This window comes from Ranitomeya imitator, chromosome 1 (assembly GCF_032444005.1).
Source record: "Ranitomeya imitator isolate aRanImi1 chromosome 1, aRanImi1.pri, whole genome shotgun sequence".
Taxonomy (NCBI): Eukaryota; Metazoa; Chordata; class Amphibia; order Anura; family Dendrobatidae; genus Ranitomeya; species Ranitomeya imitator.
In genome coordinates this window covers 503,834,469-503,858,664 of record NC_091282.1, presented here as the reverse complement: position 1 = coordinate 503,858,664, position 24,196 = coordinate 503,834,469, and the positions used below count along the sequence as shown (strand labels likewise).

Genomic DNA, 24,196 nt, shown 5'->3' with positions numbered 1-24,196 from the left:
TTCTATCATAAAGATACCTCAAAGTGACTTCAAATGTGATGTGGTCCCTACAAAAAATGGTGTTGTAAAAATGAGAAATTGCTGGTCAACTTTTAACCCTTATAACTCTCTAACAAAAAAAAACATTGGTTCCAAAATTGTGCTGATGTAAAGTAGACATGTGGGAAACGTTACTTATTAAGTATTTTGTGTGACATATCTCTGTGATTTAAGGGCATAAAAATTAAAAGTTGGAAAATTGCGAAATTTTCAAAATTTTTGCCAAATTTCCATTTTTTTACAAATAAATGCAGGTAATATCAAAATTTAGCGTTATAACCTCATAAAGGGACAGTTGTCAGAATTGTAAAAATTGGCCCGGTCATTAACGTGCAAACCACCCTTGGGGGTAAAGGGGTTAATGTAGACAAATACAGAGTAATGCATCTAGGCTGGAGTTCTATTACTGCACATACATTAAATGGAAATATAGTAGGAACTACATAAATGGAGAATGACTGGGGTATTCTGGTTACAAGTAAGCTGAGCAACAGTACTCAATGTCAAGCAGCAGCTGCTAAAGCAAACAGGATTTTAGGATGTATAAAAAAAGATCTAAAATCTTGTATTATTACCCCTCTATAAACTATTTGCAAGGCCACATCTTAAATATGGGATCCAGTTTGGGTTCCACATGTTTTTTTTTGTAAGGTTCTATGTCAGTAAAGAAAAAAATATATGCACTACTTTACAAATTATTATGCAATTTCTATTTTTCTCTGATTTCCATAAATGTTCCATGCAAATGAGTCCGTATAATGTTCAAGTCATTAACCGTTAGAGTATAAATCAAATTTTATTGGACAAACCTCCCAATGATAAGTGTTTTTTTTTTTCAAAACTAAAAAAACTCTTGCTTGAGGATACTCCAAAGGTTATCAATATGGTTGAGGTCAGGGGAGGATGGTGGTCACCAAAATGAGTTTGTCTTACGCTTAAGTTTACGTGAAGTTTCTAATGATTTCATACCTTGTCCAAAGTATTGCACTATTTGACACTTTTTGGAAGCAGAAATCCTTTTTCTTTCCCATATTGCTTGAAACCTGCGGCCTACTTATTAATGTGGAATATTCTTTGTAAGTACTTTTTCTTGTGCTCACTTGGCAAACTAATTATCACAGGTGACGGCGATTGATTTCATTGATCCAAACACACAATAGCATCCATGAGTTTATTTGACAAACCAAAAATTACCGTACATATTTATGACACATGTCCAATTTGCATAATAATTTGGCACGCGGTGTACATACAATTCATTCCTTAAAGGCATTATTCAGGTCTAGATATTGATGAATAATGTTCTTTTGTCATGCATTCCTATTTTTTCAGGTTCATGTACATTAGATGTTTGGCCCCTAACACGAATGATTCAGGATACAAGACAAATCCCGCATACTCATGATCAGTCAATAAATGTTGTTGTATATAACAAGGTCTTTCATCAAGTTCTCAGTATCTGTTCAGAATCAATTTTAAAGGTAACTCTGAATGGAAAGAATTTATTAAAATCTAAAATATACTGTAAATGTATTAATAATAATGTGTATGTCATTAGACTGAATTTCTGACAAGACAAGCACACACTAGGGCAGCTGTTGAAGGTAAAAATGAGACGCACTGTAAATAACTATACAAATGCATATATATATATATATATATATATATAATGCAGATAGCCTACGCACTTGCTACGGAGTCTATGAAGTGTGGAGTCCATCCCCGATTATTGTCCTCTCCACTCACTGGTAAAGTCAAATAATTTGCTCTCAACGAACTTTGCAAAGATTCCACTGTCCTAATCTCCTGCAAAGGATTAACAGAGACTACCTCTGCTGTAAATTGTGGATGGGGATATTGGTAGTAAACATGTGTCATGGATGTTTTATGTCTTTTTTTTATTCACTCTTGAGTAGGTATGACTCTTTCTAGTTTCGGCTTATTATGAAATGCAAAGGTTGGTAATGGTATTAAGGCAGAGGCACAGACTTAATGGCAGCTGACAAATGAAAAACAGTCTTTGTTCCAATTATCAGCACCTACTAGATCCCAGTATTGACGACTGTCTCGTGGGCCTGGGAGCGGCTGACGCAGGGCATAGTTATGTGCTCCCATGCTCAGTAGGAGGATCTGTAGGGCTCACAATGTGGTAATACCTTACCATCTAAAAACAGTGTTCGTTGAGGTGCTCCACTATCTTACCTTTGTTGGCCTGGAATAGACCGTCCTATAGCAACATGGCAATAAAGATTGCGTAGCGGGTTTTCACACTGCGTTCTCTTCCATGTTTAGTTGTCTTGTCATGGCTCACATAAGAATCGCCCACAAAATGATATTCGGGCATATGCTCCGATGGGGCCATTGACTAAAATGCTGTGAACAGAGTAACTGTGAGCTCTGTCTTGCATGGTTTGTTGAGCATATACACCTACTGAAGGACTGCATCTGGATATCTACCTCCTGTAAGCATACACGCCCGATGCACGACAGAGCACACGGTAACTCCGTCTGCACCATTATAGTCAATGACCCTATTGGTGCATATGCCCAAATCTAGTTTTGCGAGGGAGGTTCAGACAAAAGCCTCGACGGGACCACTTAACGGAAAGTGGGGAAGAAAGTACTTTCAAAGGGCCCCTAGAGAGAGAATCAAAGCAAAAACAAAATGTCATGCATATGTGGTGGAAAATAAATTAGTAGAACTTTATCTCTAAAGTCTTGGTGCTGCTACTTTTACATTTCCCCACCAAACCAAAATATACCCCTCAGGTGAGTGAACAACAGTTGGCCATCCTAACAACTGGTGGGAATATAATGGAAGGTAGTTCACAAACATTTTTTGTATATTCCTGGAAGTAGAGGGATACGTTTACAACTAACCTTGATGATTCTTCTATTTATTGTAGGTTTGGGAAATGGAGACAGGTCTTCAAATATATGAAATTAAAGAGGCTCATGGAGCAACAATTGAAGTGACTTCTGCTGATATTCATATAAATGGATTCCATTTTGCTACCGGAGCTTATAATGGTTTGTTTTTGTTTTAAAAAATAGCTAGCAAAATGTAGATTTACCACCTGTATAATTGAGGGAAGAGGGGATTGATGAAAACAATGACACTGTAGATCCAAAAATTAAATAAACCTTTTAATGAAATAAAGGAGATTCACTAAAACAAAGTACTATATCTAACTTTGTGAGGTGGATCCTCAAGAACCCTAGGTCTGGATTGGTAGCTAATATGCAACGTGGACAGGTGACGTTGGTGCAGCAGGGCAGCAGAAATTGAACTATAAAGACTCTAGTTGCAACACTAGTAGCCTAACTGGAATTATGGAAACCGATGATAGAGTTGAAGCAACAGACATAGCAAAGTTGTATCCAGAAGGAAGTAGTGAATACCGAATGATGTGGTTGAGCTCTGCAGCAGAATCTAATGCAGATCATATACAGCAGTATAGGAAAGTTGACTCAGTGGCAGAGCTGAGTTTGTCAGAATGTCTTTATGCAGAGCTGGCAGAGTGGAAAAGCAAAGTAAAGTAGACTGAGCTGCAGAGCAAAGTTTGTCAGAGAGTCCTTTATCAGAACTCGTAGAGCAATTTTGCACTGTAGAAGCATGTATGTCAACTAACGGAATTCTCAGGTGGCATCTAAACACTTGGTTACATGGCCCATGAGAGGGATGACACCAGAGTACATGGGGTTGCAATAGCAACCTATCTGTAGAAGAGCAGAAGAAGCTGTCTTCTGCAGAAGGATGATGAAGCACTCGGTGCTGGATTCAGAAGAAGGGAGTAACAGAATGAATCCACCCAATAATATGACCACATAGATGGTATTCACTTTTATATGTACATACATTTTATATGTTTCTGACCTATTCATCCCAAAGTCTGGAAATTGAAGTTATAACCTAACTGCTACAGAAGCTTAAAGTGGTCTTCTTTAAAAAGGGTCCATTGCAGTTACAGTATATGTAATTAGAAATCTTTATCAAAGCACAAATGTAAAATCAACTATAGAGAACTGTTTATTCTTATGTAGGGTCATTGAAGATCTGGGATTTTGGAAATGGCTATGAAATCAAGGCTCTGCATCCCAATAGAAGATATAAAGATGACGATCAATGCTTCTGTCAGCTAAGTTTCCTGAGATGCGATGATAATCAGCATGCAGTTATTGCACTGGATGTCAGCGGGAATATAAAAATGATTCAGGTTCTTAATACCTTTACTGTCTCTAAATGACTGTAGGACATTATACCTGGTGTAACAATTCTGGGGCACCGTTCCTTACATTGCTGTGTCCTTCCTCTGCTATTTCTCCTGGATATGTAGAATTTCTTTGACATTTTTGGCTTGGCCACAGTATGATTGTATATATTCTAACACTGGAAAATAAAGGAGGAATGACAAAATGCTGATAAAAAAAGATGTCTCCGAATTGTATTTTTACAGATAGATTGACATGAGTGACCAAGAAATATATATAATGATATAACTTAGTGGATGGTTTACCAGTATTTGATTCAATGATAGCATCAAGCCAGATGAGTAACACAATTATTTATTTTTCTAAGGGAAGGGAGGATGATCCTGCCTTATATGTAACCATGGAATTTAATGAAGATAATGGTCTTTGGTTTAAGATATTCGAACCAGCGCACAACAAACCCATGGGGGGTACCAAACATTTTCCAGCCATCAAAATCCCATTTTGTGCAAAGATCGCTGGATATAATGAGCAACAGGTATTTGTAGTATTGGTCAAACCTATGGTACATAGCTTTGAGAAAGACATATATCTTGGATTTCACAAAGTTTGCTGCTTCAGTGTTTTTATATATTTTAGTTGGATGTTTCTATGATTGTTGAAATACTATTCTAAGAATTTCATGAGTTTTAGACTTTTATTGACAAAGTCTAAATTATTTACAGAGTTAACACTGATTTTTCAAGACTTTTTCATTTCTCCCTAGGATGCTGGATATCAGCTTTTAGGCCAAATCCTGAGTGATGACAACCCATTCTTGTCTAATCAGTGCTTAGAGTTTATCACAATTTCTGAGATTTTGTTAGTCCACTCACTTTTTCAGGATTTGCTACATGTTCTCAATGGATTGAGATCTGCCATTCACTAAAAATATTAAGGTTTTATGCAATGATTCACTTAGTCATCACTTTTGTCTTGTGACATCTCCATTTTGCTGGAAAAAGCATTATTCACCACCAAATTGCATCATTGGGAGAAGTTAATCCTGTAGGATGTTTACATACAATTCGTTATTCATGGCAATATTCTTAGGCAAAATTGCAAGCAAGCCAACTAGCTTGTATGAAAAGCAACTACACACATGAATGGCTCCAGAATGCTTTACTATTGGCATGATACAGGACTGTCATCTGTAAAAAAGCTCTACCATCTACAACCATATCCCATTTCATATATATGTATCAAGATCATCTCTTCTGTACTATCAGATATTTGTTACTGTTTGTCAATGAATAATACCCAATAAAAGTAGGGTATTAAAATGCAATGGGACATTGAGCCAGTTTTTATAAATGGTCCTACAGTTTGGAATCTGGAGATCCTAGACTAGCCTCTTATCCTCTTATTCAGTCTTAAAGGGTTAGTCCATCTGGGAACTTTTTTTAACCTTATATGCATGCACTAGATGGTGGCCCGATTCTAACACATCGGGTATTCTAGAATATGTATGTATGTATGTTGCGCTGTGAGTGGTGTTTAAATCCCACACCAATATCGCTGATTGGTCGCGGCCAGCTGGCCGCGACCAATCAGCGATGCGTGGCTCAAATCCCATGCCAATTCGTGGGAGGACTGCGCCTGTCGGGGTTGGAGGTGCAGGATGTCGGGTGTTCAGGGTAACGGAATGTTGGAGGTTTGCACATGCTTGAGGTAGCCACAGCTCTGCTCCCTGTTCCCGGCGCCCCTGCTTGTCACTTGGGCGCCTCTGCTCCCTCTCCTGGGGGACCCTGCTCCTTCTCCCCGGGTGCCCCGGCTCTCCGCACATGCAGGACAGGATAGGTAGTCACAGGCAGGCGTCCTCGCAGCGCCCTCTGCCCTCCACTCTTTGCCCTCTCCCGGTCCCGGCTTCCTCACCGCCTCCCTCGCTCACCTGGGCCAGTACACACACTCTCCGGGGTACCCTGCTCCTTCTCCCCGATGCCCCGGCTCCTGCGCCCCTGATGTCCGCACACGCAGGACTCCAGGGGCCTGAACACAATAGGTAGTCACAGGCCGGTGTCCTCGCAGCCCCCTCTACCCTCCACTCTTTGCCCTCTCTTGGTCCCCGGCTTCCTCCCCACCTCCCTCGCTCATCTGGGATGGTACATGCACTGTCCAGACGCCTCCACGTTCCATCCTGGTCGGTACACTCTCCTGCTCCTCTCTCCTGTACACCGGCAGTGATGGTGGAGACCACACCCCTTCCCGGGAATCCTGCGTCACTGATTGGTCAGAGCCCAGCCGGCCGCGACCAATCAGCGATGCAGGATTTCTGGGACAGACAGACGGAAGTGCCCCTTAGACAATTATATATATAGATCTGGTGCTATAAAAAAAATCATTGGTTTCTTTAAAAAGGTTACACTATTTTGCTCTTACAAAATCTTTGTTTCCATGGACATTCAACTTTAATGTGGTCTATGATTATAATTTAGCTGATAGGATGTAAAAAGAATGCATAAAAAAGTTACAAACTCTTTCATTGGACCGTCAGAAAGCATTTACTGATGGATTGTCAGTTAACTCACTCTTCAGCCTACAATTGTGCAACACAGAGCCTTTAGTCGGCAAACGATGCCACATTTTTAATTAAGCCCAGTGCTAAAAATATTTTTCTTGCCAAAAACATATACATTTAGATAAGAAAAAAAATCTCCTCTGAGGGAAAGGGTAATGCTTTAATGAGTAGATGAAACTCATAGTTTAACTCAATTTTTCTAACATCAGAGAGAGAAAATTAAATGATGGTCTTTTCAAAGCTCGAATACCATAGCGCATCATTTACATATGAATTAAAACTAAGCGCTATGAACTTGACAGAGAACTTTTCTGGGCCTTCAGGGTTGCTTCCCTGCCCAGCACCAGCCTCTTTAGCTTGATTGAGAGCTCATTCCATCGCAACGTCACACTGACAATGAGCTATCAATCAAGCAAAAGAGGCCGGTTGCTAGAGTAGAGAAACAAGTTTGGAAGGCATCTGCCCAGAAAGTGCTCTATAACGCCCAAAGCACTACACTCCCTGACAGAAGTTATGTCGCTTTTCCATGTTATGTAAATAAAAGCTTATAACCTGACGTTAAATTCATCCATTGGTTGTATAAATTATTCTTTTGAAAGCTGAAACCCTCCGAAATGTGGTTTAGGTTAAGAAAATAAATTGGCATTAATGCAGAAATATTGATCAGTTAATGGACACAGAATGGTCAAATTTTTGCAAGACGAAAGTTTTGTCGCCTGGTCATATAATGCAATCCTAGTTTACATCCTCACCTGTGCTCAATAAATGATCGGTTAATTAGTGTGTGTGTATAAAAAGAAACCCAGCACCCCAGACCTTCACTTGAACTGCAACTTGAGCTCTGACAACATGCCAAAAATCCACCTTGTGACCAAAGCCTGGATTATCAAGAGGCTGAAGACCAAATCCACTGCAGAGGTGGCTGGCACTTTTAATGTGTCTTAGCTTCAAGTACAAAGAATTAAAAAAAGATTTGAAGAGACTGGAGATGTGTTTGACAAGCTCAGGTCCGGCAGACCCCGCAAGATAACTGCTCAGGAGGAACGTTTGTTGGTTAGAAAATCCAAAGCAAGCCCCTCTTCCACTGCAGCAGAGCTCCAAAAGGCCTGGTTACCTCAAGTCCATGTGTCAACTAGAACAGTTTGAAGGATTCTGTCTCGAAATGGCCTCCATGGTCGAATCAGTGCCCAGAAACCAGCACTAAACAATAGACAAATAAAAACCTGTGTGGTATTTGCAAAGTCACACAGCCTGCTAAACAGATGGAAGCTGGAAAAGTGGCAGAAGATGGATTTCTCTGATGAATCTTCAGTAGAATTACACCACAGCTGCCACAAATATTGCAGGAGACCTACTGGAGCCCGTATGGATCCAAAATACACCCAAAAAACTGTTAAATTTGGCGGTGGAAAGATCATGGTCTGGGGTTACATTCAGTATGGGGGTATGCGAAACATTTGCAAGGTGGAAGGCAATATCAATAGCCTAAAATATCAAGAACTATTAGCTACCTCTTATATTCCAAATCATAAAAGGGGTCAAATTCTGCAGCAGAATGGTGCTCCATCTCTTACATCCATCTCTACAACAAAGTTCCTCCAGGCAAAAAAGATCAAGGTGCTCAAGTACATGAACATCATTGAGCATATTTGGGGGAGGATGAAAGAGGAGGCTTGGAAGACAAAACCAAAGAATCTAGATGAACTCTAGGAGGAATGTAAGACTGCATTCTTTGCTATTCCTGATGACTTCATTAATAAATTGTATGAATCATTGTTGAACCACATGGATGCAGTCCTTCAAGCTCATGGAAGTCTTGCAAAATATTAATTATGACTCTAATAGCACCACATCTTCATTCACCAATGTTATGCAACATATATTTGTATTTTAAGGTAATTATTTGTTTGAATATGACATTACTTTCTGCGGGCGACAAAACTTTTGTCTTGCCAAAATCTGACCATTCTGTGTCCATTAACTGATCAATATTTCTGCATTGATGCCAATTTATTTTCTTAACATAAACCACATTTCGGAGGGTTCCAGCTTTCAAAAGAATAATTTATACAACCAATGGATGAATTTAACGTCATGTTATAAGCTTTTATTTATATAACATGGATAAGCAACATAACTTCTGTCAGGGAGTGTAAATGCTTCATTTGCATTTGAAATAAAATATTGATTTCTTGAGATTGCAAAAAACAGAAGATATAAAGGTGTTGATAGATTTGGCATTTGCAGACCTGCATACCCATGTGTTTTGTTTGGGTTGGGGGGGATATTGATCTTAATGACAGATTCTTTTAAATGCTTAAAGAAGCAAAAAAAATAACAAGTAAACCATGTTATGTCATAACAATATTTTCAGACTAAATCTCATCAAAGAATGATCACATGTTTCCATGCAGTCAAGATGGAGGATAATCTTATTATTGTAACCGGAAGTCTAAATGGAGAAATAAACATGTATTCATCAACTATTCAGCTTGGGTAAGTTCTTCAACCGCTGCCTTGAAGTGTGTTGGGTGTTTATTAAATCTTACAGCTTAGAGGCTGATTATTTGCTGGAATAATATATTCATATTCTACCAAATTATGGCAACATAAAAGAAAATACGGCTAATCTGTGCCAGGTAATGCCATTCCTTACCCAGATAAATAGTGCATTATACACATTAGTATATGTCATACCTGAAGTCACATAAGGTGTAACCTTTTGCAAATTTGAGCCACAAACGTACATTATTCTCTTGAAAATGAACTGTACCCTGTATTTGATACATTCGTATCCTGCCATTTGTCACTTGCAATATATATATTTTTGTAAATCCTCAGCTTTGGGATTTAGACAGGACATGGATACATTGAATAGTGTCTATATTCTGTCACCTTTACTACACTTGGGATGCTTTGATAAGATGTTTTTAAATTCTTTAGCTAAAAGAAACAATTAGGTGTTAAAATATATCCCAAAATGCATAGGGGTCTCTAAAGAGAGTGCACACTATGTGATTGTTTGAGAGGCATCACATAACAATGCCCATGACATCTTTCTTGCTACGGTACTGTGGATGAGGCCACGTGATCTCTCTTTGGCAAATCAGCCGAAAGCAGCTGCATCTGGCAAGGAGACCGTGACTGAGGGTCTTATCTGTGTCCTGCTACGCCACAGAAAAAGGGTATCCTGGCTGTGTGTGCTTTGACCTTAGCAATACACCACTGCAGACCGCATGCTTCTGCTTGTCATGGCATATCAGGACCGAAAAAAGTAGGGACAGATGAGAGATACCATAGTTCAAAAGCAGACTTCCTTTACTGAATAAACTGATACGAAGTATATACATCAGATAGCAGGCAACACCTAAAGAATACATCTTCTGCACAATCCAGAGACAGGAACTTCATGGTTACACAAGGCAGTACTTTACTTCTGTTACATGTTGCACTAGACCAGCAAACCACTATGGGACCCTCCATTTTCCCTTCATGTGAGGACTTCACTAGCTGAGGTGCATCACTACTTCAGCTCCTCACTATTATTCTCAGAGTCCAATTGATGTGGGTCACACACTCATTGGTGTGCCACTGTATCTTCAATTCCCTGTAGGAGAACACCTGTCCCAGCCTGGCCATCTTCCACTCTAACACCCTCTGGTCTGGCTACACTTTCGCTTCTTATCTTGTATAGAAAACATTTGCTGATGGCCCCCACTTGCATAAGCTAGAAAATCTTTCTGCCACTTAATCAATGTTTATTTATGAACATGCTATCCAAGTATGGTCTCCCTTCTTTACACACAACACTCTTTTCAATACAGGTCTGATAAAATTAGAACTATTGGTCAATCTCTTTTCAGCACTCTTCCCTATTTATCTCCCTCACAGGAAACCATTTCCTATGCCCACATAACTCCTCCCTTCTTGTGCTGACCCACAACAGTTAACCCTGTCCAATGAATAGCTACGTGCTGCTGGCCACAAAATAAATAAAACATTCAAAACATGGCAATGCATTATATAACCATAGGATCTTCAAGGAGAGTGTCAACAGCTTCTCCACTACTTTAGGCTACGTTCACATTGGCGTTCTGCCAATGTGCGTCGCTGTTGCGCCGGCGACGCAGCGGCGACGCGCCCCTATGTTTAACATAGGGGACGCGTGCGTTTTTAGGGTGGCGTTTTTCGACACTTGCGTCGTTTCCGACGCTCGCGTCGGACGCAAGAAAATGCAACAAGTTGCATTTTCTGTGCGTCCGATTTTGGTCAAAAAACGACTCACGCGTCGCAAAACGCGCGCGTTTTTGCGCGCGTTTGCGCGCGTTTTTTCGTGCGTCGCGCGTTGCGTCGCCGACGCAGGGCGGCGCAACGCTAGTGTGAACGTAGCCTTACACAGCCACACTCATAAGCACGCTGTTGATCCAAAATATACAGTAAGTGTGAGGGGAACACATTGGTACTGCACTGGAACACATTGTGCAAAGAATTGTACCCAGAATTGTTTTAGTTTTTTTTTATCATGATTACTGTAGAACATGCTATTGAATTCCATCAGTGTGAATAAATGTAATATAAATGTCTTAAAATGCACAGATTCTAACACTATTGTCTGAATGATATGTCTAAATCATGTTCATCATCTAGAGAAAGTACAATGCAAAGGTAATACAGTATGTTTTCTTGTTAGCTGCAGCCAAAATCTTGAAGATGATGCTACTACATCCAATACATTTTCAGGCAACGCAAAGGCACAGAGGCAGAGGATAAATTCTGTGTTAATTCTCTTACTGGCAAACTTTAAAGATTCAAACATGACAAGGTAAGTTATATTTTAATCAGTCTATGAATGCATATACTGTGTATTGCAATGGTAATATAACACTGGCCTGATAATAACAGAAATACAAGATAAGTAACTCGCATATATTCATTCTTTCATCACAGTGTATGATTAGATCACTTTCAGGTAACCCTTGTCTAGGAATCAAATTCATTTACAAATTCAGGATTTGCTGAGGATGCTCATCAAATTCACTCTCAAAAGTCTCTTTAGCCCCATAGCGACTGAGACAATTTTGACCTTAATGACCAGGCCAAATTTTTTCAAATCTGACCAGTGTCACTTTATGTAACATAGTAACATAGTTATTAAGGTTGAAGGAAGACTTTAAGTCCATCTAGTTCAACCCATAGTCTAACCTAACATGCCCTAACATGTTGATCCAGAGGAAGGCAAAAAAAACCATGTGGCAAACAGTAAGCTCCACATTGGGAAAAAAATTGCGTCCCGACTCCACATATGGCAATCAGACTAGTTCCCTGGATCAACGCCCTAACAAGGAGTCTAGTATATATACCCTGTAACATTATACTTTTCAAGAAAGGTATCCAATCCCCTCTTAAATTTAAGTAATGAATCACTCATTACTACATCATATGGCAGAGAGTTCCATAGTCTCACTGCTCTTACAGTAAAGAATCCGCATCTGTTATTATGCCTAAACCTTCTTTTCTCCAGACGTAAAGGATGCCCCCTTGTCCCCATCTCAGGTCTATGAGTAAAAAGATCATCAGAAAGGTCTCTGTACTGTCCCCTCATATATTTATGCATTAAAATAAGATCACCCCTTAGCCTTCGTTTTTCCAAACTAAATAACCCCATGTTAGGAGTCGAGATTCCTCTGCTGAACAGAGGGAATCTCGATCCGTGTCTGCTGCGGTCTCCCATTCTGCAACGGCCGCAGTGGAGCCTGCTCAGCGGAGACGTCGCTCCCAGCGTCTCACTGAGACTGATACTGTGCTAAGGGTTACTACTGCCTCTCCAGGCTCTGCTATTGTACCCTGCACTGGTCTGCGGCGAGCAGGCTTTTCTGGGACTGGGTCCTGCTTTGCACACACTGAGCATGCCAAGGGCAAGATCTCTCAGTGGAGATCTAGGGTCACATGCTCAGGTACTGCAGCAACTTCCATTAGTCCTTCTTGGAAGGTCCTGTAGGTGCTAGGACTAAGTCCTGCTTTGCACACACTGAGCATGCCCAGGGCAAGATCTCTCAGTAGAGATCTAGGGTCACATGCTCAGGTACTGCAGCAACTCCATTGGTCCTTCTTTGAAAGGTCCTGTATGTACTGCGGCTATTTAAGGCTCGCATGGCCGCATGGCCATGCGCTAGTATCTTCTTTTGCTATGTGCTTTGCGCCAGTGTGGTCATGTGTTTGCATGTGTTCAGGGACCCGGCTGAAATAAGCTCCTAGAATGCTGGCACGTCCGGCGAGGAGTTTGTGTTTATGTGTGTTCAGGGACCCGGCTGAAATAAGCCCCTAGAATGCTGGCACCTCCGGCGAGGAGTTTTGTGTGCATGCATGACCACTGAGTGCTCTCATTTGGGTGGTTAGCCTGTGCCTCTGTGAAAGTCTAACAGGGCACAGAGCCTTGACTTCTCAGCTGCTCTGTGAAGCTAACAAAGCCAGTTCATACCGCCATATAGTGCCGCTATTCACTTAGCAGCAGGTTCTTTCCTGCACGGTGGATCCCGGGTTGTGAATGCACCAATCTCACTTAATAAATATATTCGGTGCATTCCGCCAACCCTAACAGTATACTAGCGCCAGGATCTGGCTAAGTAATTGCGGATGAACAGCGATTGCAGGGGTACATCCATCTGCTGGAGGGCCGGTTGGCGTCTCTTGAGCGTGCAACCTCGCCGGTGGATGTTACCGCAATAGCTGTTCAGGCTGCTAGCGTGGCTGCAGCAGCTTTACTCACTGCCACTTCTGTTCTGACCCTATCTCACCTCCCTTTGCCTGAGAAATACTCTGGGGACAGTAAGGCTGGTTTCACACTTGCGTTTCAAAACGCATGCGTTTTTAAAAAAAACGCATGGTGAAAAAACGCATGTAAATGCGTGCAAACGCTGAGTTTTTTTGACGCATGCGTTTTTGCATGTGGTGAAAAAAACGCGGCGTTTTGACGCGTTTACATGTGTTTTTTCATGCGTTTGCATTTTTAAACGCATGCAGATAAATGTGTGACAGCTGCCAATCATCAAAATAAAGTAAAAAACCCACTATAAACAGAAAGAGCTAGGGTTAGGGTTAGGGGTAGGGGTAGGGATCCTAACCCTGACCCTAACCCTAAAGGGATCCTAACCCTACCCCTAACCCTAAAGGGATCCTAACCCTAACCCTAATCCTACCCCTAACCCTAAAGGGATCCTAACCCTAACCCTACCCCTAACCCTAACCCTAAAGGGATCCTAACCCTAACCCTACCCCTTAACCTACCCCTAACCCTAACCCTAAATAGATCATACCTGTTGTGAATTCCGCTCTTGGGCTCCCTCCGGTGGTTGTAAGTGGCACTTTTGTGAGTTCTGCTCTTGGGCTCCCTCCGGTGGTTTTAAGTGGTATGGCTGCTCCTTGGATTTAGCTGTCTGCAGCTGCTTCCACTGATTGTCTATTCTGCTCAGCTATTTAGCCTGGCTCTTTCCTTCAGCTGGTGCCACTTGTCAATGGTTCCTGGTTGGATTTTCATCTCTTTGGATTTCCCTGTTATCCTGACCAGTTCAGCAAAACTAAGTCCTTGCTTGCTCTTTTCTGTCCACAGGTTGTGGACTTATCCGTTCTGTGCTTTCTATCTTTGTCCAGCTTGTCAGTATGAATTAATTCTGTTATGCTGGAAGCTCTGGGAAGCAGATTGACCCTCCACACCTTTAGTCAGGTGTGGAGATTTTGTAAACTCTACGTGGATTTTTTGTAGTGTTTTATACTGACCGCACAGTATTCCATCCTGTCCTATCTGTCAAGCTAGACTGGCCTCCTGTGCTCATCCTGGTTTCATTCTGTGTATGTCTTTTCCCTCTCCACTCACAGTCATTATTTGTGGGGGGCTATCTATCCTTTGGGGATTTTCTCTGAGGCAAGAAAGTTTTCCTGTTTCTATCTTTAGGGGTAGTTAGTTCTCAGGCTGTGACGAGGTGCCTAGGGAGTGTTAGGAGCATCCCACGGCTACTTCTAGTGTTGTGTTGAGCTTAGGGACTGCGGTCAGTACAGATACCACTTCCTTCAGAGCTCGTCCCATGTTGCTCCTAAACCACCAGATCATAACAGTACAAGTGGCCAAAAATGAAATAAATGCATCTTAAAAGAAGGAAAAAATTCTGAGCCATTTTTTTTTCTGTGCTTTCTTTTGTCTTTTTTTTCCTCTTGATCTCTGGGTGGCTCTGGATTTATGCTCTGGCATGGATGTTCAGGGTTTGTTTTCTCGTGTGGATCAACTTGCTGCAACAGTACAGAGTATCCAAGATTATGTTGTCCAGACTCCGGCTTTGGAGCCTAGAATTCCTACTCCTGATTTGTTTTTTGGAGACAGATCCAAGTTTTTGAACTTTAAAAATAACTGCAAATTGTTTTTTGCTTTGAAACCCCGTTCTTCTGGTGATCCCATTCAGCAAGTTAAAATAATCATATCCTTGCTGCGTGGTGACCCTCAGGACTGGGCATTTTCCCTTGAATCAGGGGATCTGGCATTGCTGAATGTAGATGCATTTTTTCAAGCGCTCGGATTATTGTATGACGAACCTAATTCTGTGGATCATGCAGAAAAAACCCTGTTGGCCTTGTGTCAAGGTCAGGAAGCGGCAGAATTATACTACCAGAAATTTAGGAAATGGTCTGTGCTCACTAAATGGAATGAGGATGCTCTGGCTGCTATTTTCAGAAAAGGTCTTTCTGAAGCCCTTAAAGATGTTATGGTGGGCTTCCCTGCGCCTACTGGTTTGAGCGAATCTATGTCTCTAGCCATTCAGATTGATCGGCGTTTGCGCGAGCGCAAAGCTATGCACCATATGGCAGTGTCCTCTGAGCAGAGTCCTGAACCTATGCAATGTGATAGGATTTTGACTAGAACAGAACGGCAGGAATTCAGACGTCAGAATAAGCTGTGTTTTTACTGTGGTGATTCTGCTCATATTATTTCTGATTGCCCTAAACGTACTAGGAGGGTCGCTAAGTCTGTTACCATTAGTACTGTACAGCCTAAATTTCTTTTGTCTGTGACCCTGATTTGCTCATTGTCGTCCTTTTCTGTCATGGCGTTTGTGGATTCAGGCGCTGCCCTGAACTTAATGGACTTAGAATTCGCCAGGCGCTGTGGTTTTTCCTTGCAGCCTTTACAGAGCCCTATTCCTTTGAGGGGCATTGATGCTACTCCATTGGCCAAGGATAAACCTCAGTACTGGACGCAGATGACCATGCACATGGCTCCTGCACATCAGGAAAATTGCCGTTTTCTGGTGTTGCATAACCTGCATGATGTTGTTGTACTGGGTTTTCCATGGTTACAGGAACATAATCCGATGCTGGATTGGAAAACTATGTCTGTGACTAGTTGGGGTTGTCAATGGATACATAGTGACGTTCCTTTGATGTCAATTTCCTCTTCCCCCTCTTCTGAGGTCCCTGAGTTTTTGTCGGATTTCCAGGATGTATTTGATGAGCCCAAGTCCAGTTCCCTTCCTCCACATAGGGACTGTGATTGTGCTATTAACTTGATTCCTGGTTGTAAGTTCCCTAAGGGCCGACTTTTCAATCTGTCTGTGCCAGAGCATGCCGCCATGCGGAGCTATGTTAAGGAATCTTTGGAGAAAGGGCATATTCGGCCATCTTCGTCACCATTGGGAGCGGGTTTCTTTTTTGTTGCTAAGAAGGATGGCTCCTTGAGACCCTGTATAGATTATCGTCTTCTTAATAAGATCACGGTCACATTCCAATACCCCCTGCCTTTGCTTTCTGATTTGTTTCCTCAGATTAAGGGGGCTAGTTGGTTTACTAAGATTGACCTCAGAGGGGCATATAATCTTGTTCGTATTAAACAGGGTGACGAATGGAAAACTGCATTTAATACGCCCGAAGGCCATTTTGAATACCTTGTGATGCCATTCGGGCTCTCTAATCGTCCATCTGTGTTCCAATCATTCATGCATGATATTTTCCGCAATTATCTTGATAAATTCATGGTCGTATATTTGGATGATATTTTGATTTTTTCCGATGATTGGGAGTCTCATGTGAAGCAGGTCAGGATGGTGTTCCAGATCCTTCGTGATAATGCTTTATTTGTGAAGGGGTCTAAGTGCCTATTCGGAGTTCAGAAGGTCTCTTTTTTGGGTTTTATTTTTTCTCCCTCGTCTATGGAAATGGATCCTGTTAAGGTCCAAGCTATTCATGACTGGATTCAACCCACATCTGTGAAGAGCCTTCAAAAATTTTTGGGCTTTGCTAATTTCTATCGCCGTTTCATTGCCAACTTTTCCAGTGTGGTTAAGCCCCTTATTGATTTGACGAAGAAAGGCGCTGATGTGACGAATTGGTCCTCTGCGGCTGTTGAGGCCTTTCGGGAGCTTAAACGCCGATTTACTTCTGCCCCTGTCTTGCGTCAGCCGGATGTTTCTCTTCCTTTTCAGGTTGAGGTTGACGCTTCTGAGATTGGGGCAGGGGCCGTTTTGTCTCAGAGGGATTCTGATGGTTCTTTGATGAAACCGTGTGCTTTTTTTTTCCAGAAAGTTTTCACCTGTGGAACGCAATTATGATGTCGGCAATCGGGAGTTGTTGTCTATGAAGTGGGCGTTTGAGGAGTGGCGACATTGGCTTGAGGGAGCTAAGCACCGCGTTGTGGTCTTGACTGATCATAAGAATCTGATTTACCTTGAGTCGGCCAAGCGGCTGAATCCTAGACAGGCTCGATGGTCCCTGTTTTTCTCCCGTTTTGATTTTGTGGTCTCGTATCTTCCGGGATTTAAGAATGGCTGATGCCCTCTCTAGGAGTTTTTTGCCTGATTCTCCTGGAGTCCTTGAGCATTCTTAAGGAAGGGGTGATTCTTTCTGCCATCTCCCCTGATTTGCAGCGGGTGCTTTGGGAATTTCAGGCTGATAGGCCTGACCGCTGTCCAGTAGGGAAGCTGTTTGTTCCTGATGGATGGACCAGTAAGGTGATTTCTGACGTTCATTGTTCAGTGTTGGCTGGTCATCCTGGGATTTTTGGTACCAGAGATTTGGTTGCTAGGTCCTTTTGGTGGCCTTCCTTGTCGCGCGATGTGCGTGCTTTTGTGCAGTCCTGTGGGACTTGCGCCCGAGCCAAGCCTTGCTGTTCCCGCGCTAGTCGGTTGCTTTTGCCTTTGCTGGTCCCTGAGAGGGCCTGGACGCATATTTCCATGGATTTTATTTCAGATCTTCCTGTTTCCCAGAAGATGTCTGTTATCTGGGTTGTTTGTGACCGGTTCTCTAAAATGGTCCATCTGGTACCTTTGCCTAAGTTGCCTTCCTCCTCAGATTTGGTTCCATTGTTTTTTCAGCATGTGGTTCGTTTGCATGGCATTCCGGAGAATATTGTGTCTGACAGAGGTTCTCAGAGGTTCTCAGTTTGTCTCTAGGTTTAGGCAGGCCTTTTGTGCTAGGATGGGCATTGATTTGTCTTTTTCTTCGGCGTTTCATCCTCAGACTAATGGCCAAACTGAGCGAACTAATCAGACCTTGGAGACCTATTTGAGATGCTTTGTGTCTGCTGATCAGGATGATTGGGTGGCTTTCTTGCCGTTGGCCGAGTTTTCCCTTAATAATCGGGCTAGTTCAGCTACTTTGGTTTCACTTTTCTTTTGTAATTTTGGTTTTCATCCTCGTTTTTCTTCTGGGCAGGTTGAGCCTTCTGATTGTCCTGGTGTAGATTCTGTGGTGGACAGGCTGCAGCAGATTTGGACTCATGTGGTGGACAATTTGACGTTGTCTCAGGAAAGGGCTCAACGTTTTGCTAACCGCCGTCGGTGTGTTGGTCCCCGGCTTCGTGTGGGGGATTTGGTTTGGTTGTGTTCTCGTCATGTTCCTATGAAGGTTTCTTCCCATAAGTTTAAGCCTCGGTTTATTGGTCCTTATAAAATTTCTGAAATTATTAATCCGGTGTCTTTTCGTTTGGCTCTTCCAGCCTCTTTTGCCATTCATAATGTTTTCCATAGATCTTTGTTGCGGAGATATGTGGTGCCCGTTGTTCCCTCAGTTGATCCTCCTGCCCCGGTGTTGGTTGAGGGAGAGTTGGAATATGAGGTTGAGAATATTTTGGATTCTCGTTTTTCGAGGCGGAGGCTTCAGTATCTTGTCAAGTGGAAGGGTTATGGCCAGGAGGATAATTCTTGCGTTGCGTTGTTGCCTCCGATGTCCATGCCACCGATTTGGTTCGTGCTTTTCACTTGGCTCGTCCTGATCGGCCTGGGGGCTCTGGTGAGGGTTCGGTGACCCCTCCTCAAGGGGGGGGGGGGTACTGTTGTGAATTCCGCTCTTTGGCTCCCTCCGGTGGTTGTAAGTAGCACTTTTGTGAGTTCTGCTCTTGGGCTCCCTCCGGTGGTTTTAAGTGGTATGGCTGCTCCTTGGATTTAGCTGTCTGCATCTGCTACCACTGATTGTCTATTCTGCTCGGCTATTTAGCCTGGCTCTTTCCTTCAGCTGGTGCCACTTGTCAATGGTTCCTGGTTGGATTTTCATCTCTTTGGATTTCCCTGTTATCCTGACCAGTTCAGCAAAGCTAAGTCCTTGCTTGCTCTTTTCTGTCCACAGGTTGTGGACTTATCCGTTCTGTGCTTTCTATCTTTGTCCAGCTTGTCAGTATGAATTAATTCTGTTATGCTGGAAGCTCTGGGAAGCAGATTGACCCTCCACACCTTTAGTCAGGTGTGGAGATTTTTGTAAACTCTACGTGGATTTTTTGTAGTGTTTTATACTGACCGCACAGTATTCCATTCTGTCCTATCTATCAAGCTAGACTGGCCTCCTGTGCTCATCCTGGTTTCATTCTGTGTATGTCTTTTCCCTCTCCACTCACAGTCATTATTTGTGGGGGGCTATCTATCCTTTGGGGATTTTCTCTGAGGCAAGAAAGTTTTCCTGTTTCTATCTTTAGGGGTAGTTAGTTCTCAGGCTGTGACGAGGTGCCTAGGGAGTGTTAGGAGCATCCCACGGCTACTTCTAGTGTTGTGTTGAGCTTAGGGACTGCGGTCAGTACAGATACCACTTCCTTCAGAGCTCGTCCCATGTTGCTCTTAAACCACCAGATCATAACACCTACCCCTAACCCTACCCCTAACCCTACCCTTAAAGGGATTAGGGTTAGGGTTAGGGGTAGGGTTAGGGGTAGGGTTAGGGTTAGGGGTAGGGTTAGGGTTAGGGGTAGGGTTAGGGGTAGGGTTAGGGTTAGGGGTAGGATCCCTTTATCAATTTTTTGGTGTGGGGTGGTTTATCAGTGTGTTTTTATGTTTTTTTTTTAAAAAAACGCATGCGTTTTTAAGGCATGCAAACGCATGTGGTTAAAAATGCATGCGTTTACATAGACAGCAATGCAATTTTTTGCCGCCAAAAAACGCATGCGTTTTTTCGCGGCAAAAAAAACGCCGCTAAAAATACTACATGTTGCATTTCTGCAACACAACGCATGCAGAAAAACGCATGCGTTGAAAAAACGCGTCAAAACGCATACAAAAAAACGCATGCGTTTTTAATGTTAAATATAGGGAAAAAACGCATGCGTTTTTTTTGCGTTTTTTGCCGCAAAAACACACAAAAAAAAACACAAATGTGAAACCACCCTAAGTCCTGTAGGGGTTTCGTGAGCCAGTGTGGTATACACCTCGAGCTCCTGGCTGCACGTTTTCCCACAGAGCGGGCAAAGGTGGGATTCATATTATCTATCTTGTCAGACAGGGCGTTGGAGTGGGCTATGCCGCTGTGGGAGCACAATGATCATGTGGTGCAGAGTGTTTCTCGGTTTCTGGACACTCTGAAACAGGTCTTTGTAGGACCTCAAGTCACCCATGATACAGCGCTCCAACTGCTGGCTTTGACTCAGGGTTCAACCATGGTCAGCCATTTTGCTGTTCACTTTTGGACATTAGTGTCTGAGTTGGAATAGCCAGATGAAACCCTCATTCCCGTATTTTGGAGTGGGCTGGCTGACCATGTGAAGGACGCTTTGGCTACTTGGGAGATTCCCGCCATACTGGAGGAGCTCATAGCTGTATCAACTCGCATAGACCTTCATTTTCACGAGCGAAGGTTGGAGCGAGCCCAGTGTAGGCAGAGGTTTTGGCTGGCTCCCACCTTCGCCAAACCTTTGGAATCTCCAGTCCAGGTGTCCGAGTCACATGAGGCCATGGAGGTGACACGAGCGGGATTCAAGTCCCAGTCCGCTCGTGCACATAAGGTCTGTCATGTTTGCCGACAGTCAGGACATCTTGCCTCCAAGTGTCCTCAGCGGTCGGGGAAACGTCAGTGTCTAGTGGCAGTAGGAGGAGGTACACTAGACACGGCGACGTTTGCCCCAAAGTTGTCCTTCAAGGGGACAATTACATTAGGCCCATCCACTCTTATGGTTGAGCTATGCGTGGATTCTGGGGTGGAGGGTAATTTTATGTCATCCACTTTCGCCCAGCGTCACGCAATACCCCTGGTGATGCTCACCAAACCAGTAACTGTTCAAGTGGTAAATGGGTTGACATTACCCTCACAGATTACCCACCAAACCATTCCTATCACGCTTTCTGTGTCTCCATCACATCAGGAGATTATCTCCTTATTAGTCATTCCTGAGGGAATTGATGATGTCCTGTTGGGGATACCATGGCTACGCTATCATTCTCCTCATATAGAGTGGTCCTCAGGGAGAATTTTGGGATGGAGTAAATCCTGCGAGGGTAGATGTCAGAGGGAGTGCGTTCAGGTTGCTACAACACAGGTACCCGCAGATCAATCCTCTCTCCCCAAGCATTATTGGCCCTATGCAGATGTGTTCTCCAAAAGGGCTGCGGAGACTCTTCCGCCTCACCGCCCCTATGACTGTCCTATTGCCCTTTTGCCTGGTGCTGTGCCTCCCCGGGGTCGAGTCTATCCGTTATCTCTCCCGGAGACGGAGGCAATGTCTCAGTACATCCAAGAGAATCTGGCAAGAGGATTCATTAGGAAGTCAGTGTCACCTGCAGGGGCTGGGTTCTTCTTCGTACAGAAGAAGACTGGATACTTACGTCCATGCATAGACTACAGGGGTCTTAACGCCATCACCGTTAAGAACAAGTACCCTTTACCCCTGATATCTGAGCTTTTTGATAGGCTACGGGGAGCAAGCGTATTTACAAAATTAGATCTGCGGGGTGCCTAGAACCTGATTTGCATCCGTGAGGGGGATGAATGGAAGACGGCTTTTAACACCAGGGATGGGCACTATGAATATCTGGTGATGCCCTTCGGGCTCTGTAATGCTCCAGCCGTTTTCCAAGACTTTGTGAATGACATTTTCCGGGATATGCTCACCACCTTGGTCGTAGTCTATCTGGATGATATTCTCATCTACTCTCCAGATATTGACTCCCATCGGAGAGATGTTCGCAAAGTCTTCGACCTCTTACGGGCAAACTCCCTCTACGCCAAGTTGGAGAAGTGTGTGTTTGAGCAGGAGTCCTTGCTTTTCCTTGGTTATATCATCTCTGCCCAGGGTTTGGCTATGGATCCTGCCAAGCTACAGGCTGTGATGGACTGGCAGGAACCCCATTCTCTTAAAGCGGTGCAGCGCTTTATGGGGTTCATTAATTACTATCGTCAGTTCATTCCACACTTCTTAACTTTGGTAGCTCCCTTGGTTGCCCTCACAAAGAAGGGAGAAAATCCCAAGTTGTGGTCAGAGGAGGTCTCCAAGGCCTTTTGTCTCGATTAAGTCATACTTCGCTAGCGCTCCCATCCTACATCGCCCCGATGTAGATAAGCCATTTATCATGGAGGTGCCTCATCCGTTGGTGCTAGAGCAGTCCTTTTCCAAAAGGATGCTCAAGGTTGGAAGCATCCTTGCTTCTTCTTCTCCAAGACCTTCACACCAGCGGAGAGGAATTATTCCATCGGGGACAGGGAGTTGCTAGCTATGAAGTTGGCTTTTTCAGAGTGGAGACACCTCTTGGAGGTGCTTTCCCTTCCAAGTGTTCACTGACCACAAGAACTTGGTATATATACAGACGGCTCAGCGGCTGAATTCTTGCCAGGCTAGATGGTCCCTGTTCTTCTTCCGGTTCCATTTTACTCGTCATTTTCTCTCGGGGGAGAAGAACATTCGTGCCGACGCTCTCTCACGCTACGTAGTGTCATCTGAGGAGGAGCCTCGGCTTATTGTCCCTTCTGAGAGCCTGAGAACTGTAGCTCCAGTTTCGATAGTCTGTGCCCCCGGGCAAGACTTTCGTGCCAGCAAATTTGCGACTGGAGGTTCTCTCTTGGGCTCACTCGTCCAGAGTGGGTGGGCATTTTGGGACCAAAAGGACATCCGAGCTTTTGTCGAGAAGATACTGGTGGCTGCATATGGCCCGTGATGTCGGGACTATATTGGGGCGTGCGTTTCCTGCGCCCAGAATCGGTCTCCTCGACAACGGCCTGCTGGGTTGCTTTACCCTCTACCGGTGGCAGACAGGCCCTGGGAAATGGTTGGGATGGACTTCGTGGTGGGCTTACCCAAGTCTCGTAGCTGCACCGTTATCTGGGTTGTCACCGACCATTTCTCTAAGATGGTACACTTGGTGCCGCTTCCACGGTTACCTTCTGCACGGGCCTTGGCGGCGTTATTCATTAAGCACATTTTCCGATTACATGGTATGCCTGATAAAATTGTCAGCGATCGGGGTCCCCAGTTCGTGTCTCAGTTTTGGAGAGAGCTCTGCCGTTTACTCAGCATTGAGTTGAACCTCTCCTCTGTATACCATCCCGAGACGAATGGGTTGGTGGAGAGAACCAACCAGACTCTGGTGACATACTTGCGACATTTTGCCTCTGGTAGGCAGGATGCCTGGGCATCTTTGCTACCTTGGGCAGAATTTGCCTTGAACAACGCCGTAGCCGATTCCACTGGTCAGACTCCTTTTCTCCTTAATTATGGCCAGCATCCGCGTGTCCCTGTTCCCATGCCCGTATCATCCACCGATTCTAGGGTGGCAGACTGGGCGGTGGAGGCACGTGACATCTGGGACCGCACACAGGATGCCATCCGGGCCTCCAAGGAGAGAATGAGGTTTTCGGCTGATACACACCGGCGCCCCGCTCTGACCTTTGCTCCTGGCAACTAAGTGTGGCTCTCCACCCGTAACATCAGGCTGCGAGTTGAGTCCACTAAGTTTGCTCCTCGCTACATTGTCCCATTCAAGGTTCTGGAACAGGTCAACCCTGTGGTCTACCGTTTGGCTATTCCTCCACGCCTTGCTATCACCAATACTTTTCACGTTTTCCTCTTAAAGCCCGTTCATTTGTCCTGGTTTTCTGAGTCATCTGCCGGGACATCGGGTTCATCCACTGATGAGTTTGAGGTGAATGCTATCGTGGGGTGCA

The 24,196-nt window shown here is 43.7% G+C and overlaps 1 protein-coding gene across 1 annotated transcript in view; it reads left to right on the top strand.

Moving 5' to 3' along the window:
- Positions 1-24,196, top strand: part of LOC138675002 (WD repeat-containing protein 64-like) — a 178,129-nt gene that overhangs the window by 54,440 nt on the left and 99,493 nt on the right. The window contains exons 11-14 of the mRNA XM_069762941.1: positions 1,372-1,520; positions 2,946-3,069; positions 4,084-4,256; positions 4,619-4,789. Of these exons, the coding sequence (XP_069619042.1) occupies positions 1,372-1,520; positions 2,946-3,069; positions 4,084-4,256; positions 4,619-4,789 (617 nt within the window). The remainder of the gene's footprint in view (positions 1-1,371; positions 1,521-2,945; positions 3,070-4,083; positions 4,257-4,618; positions 4,790-24,196) is intronic.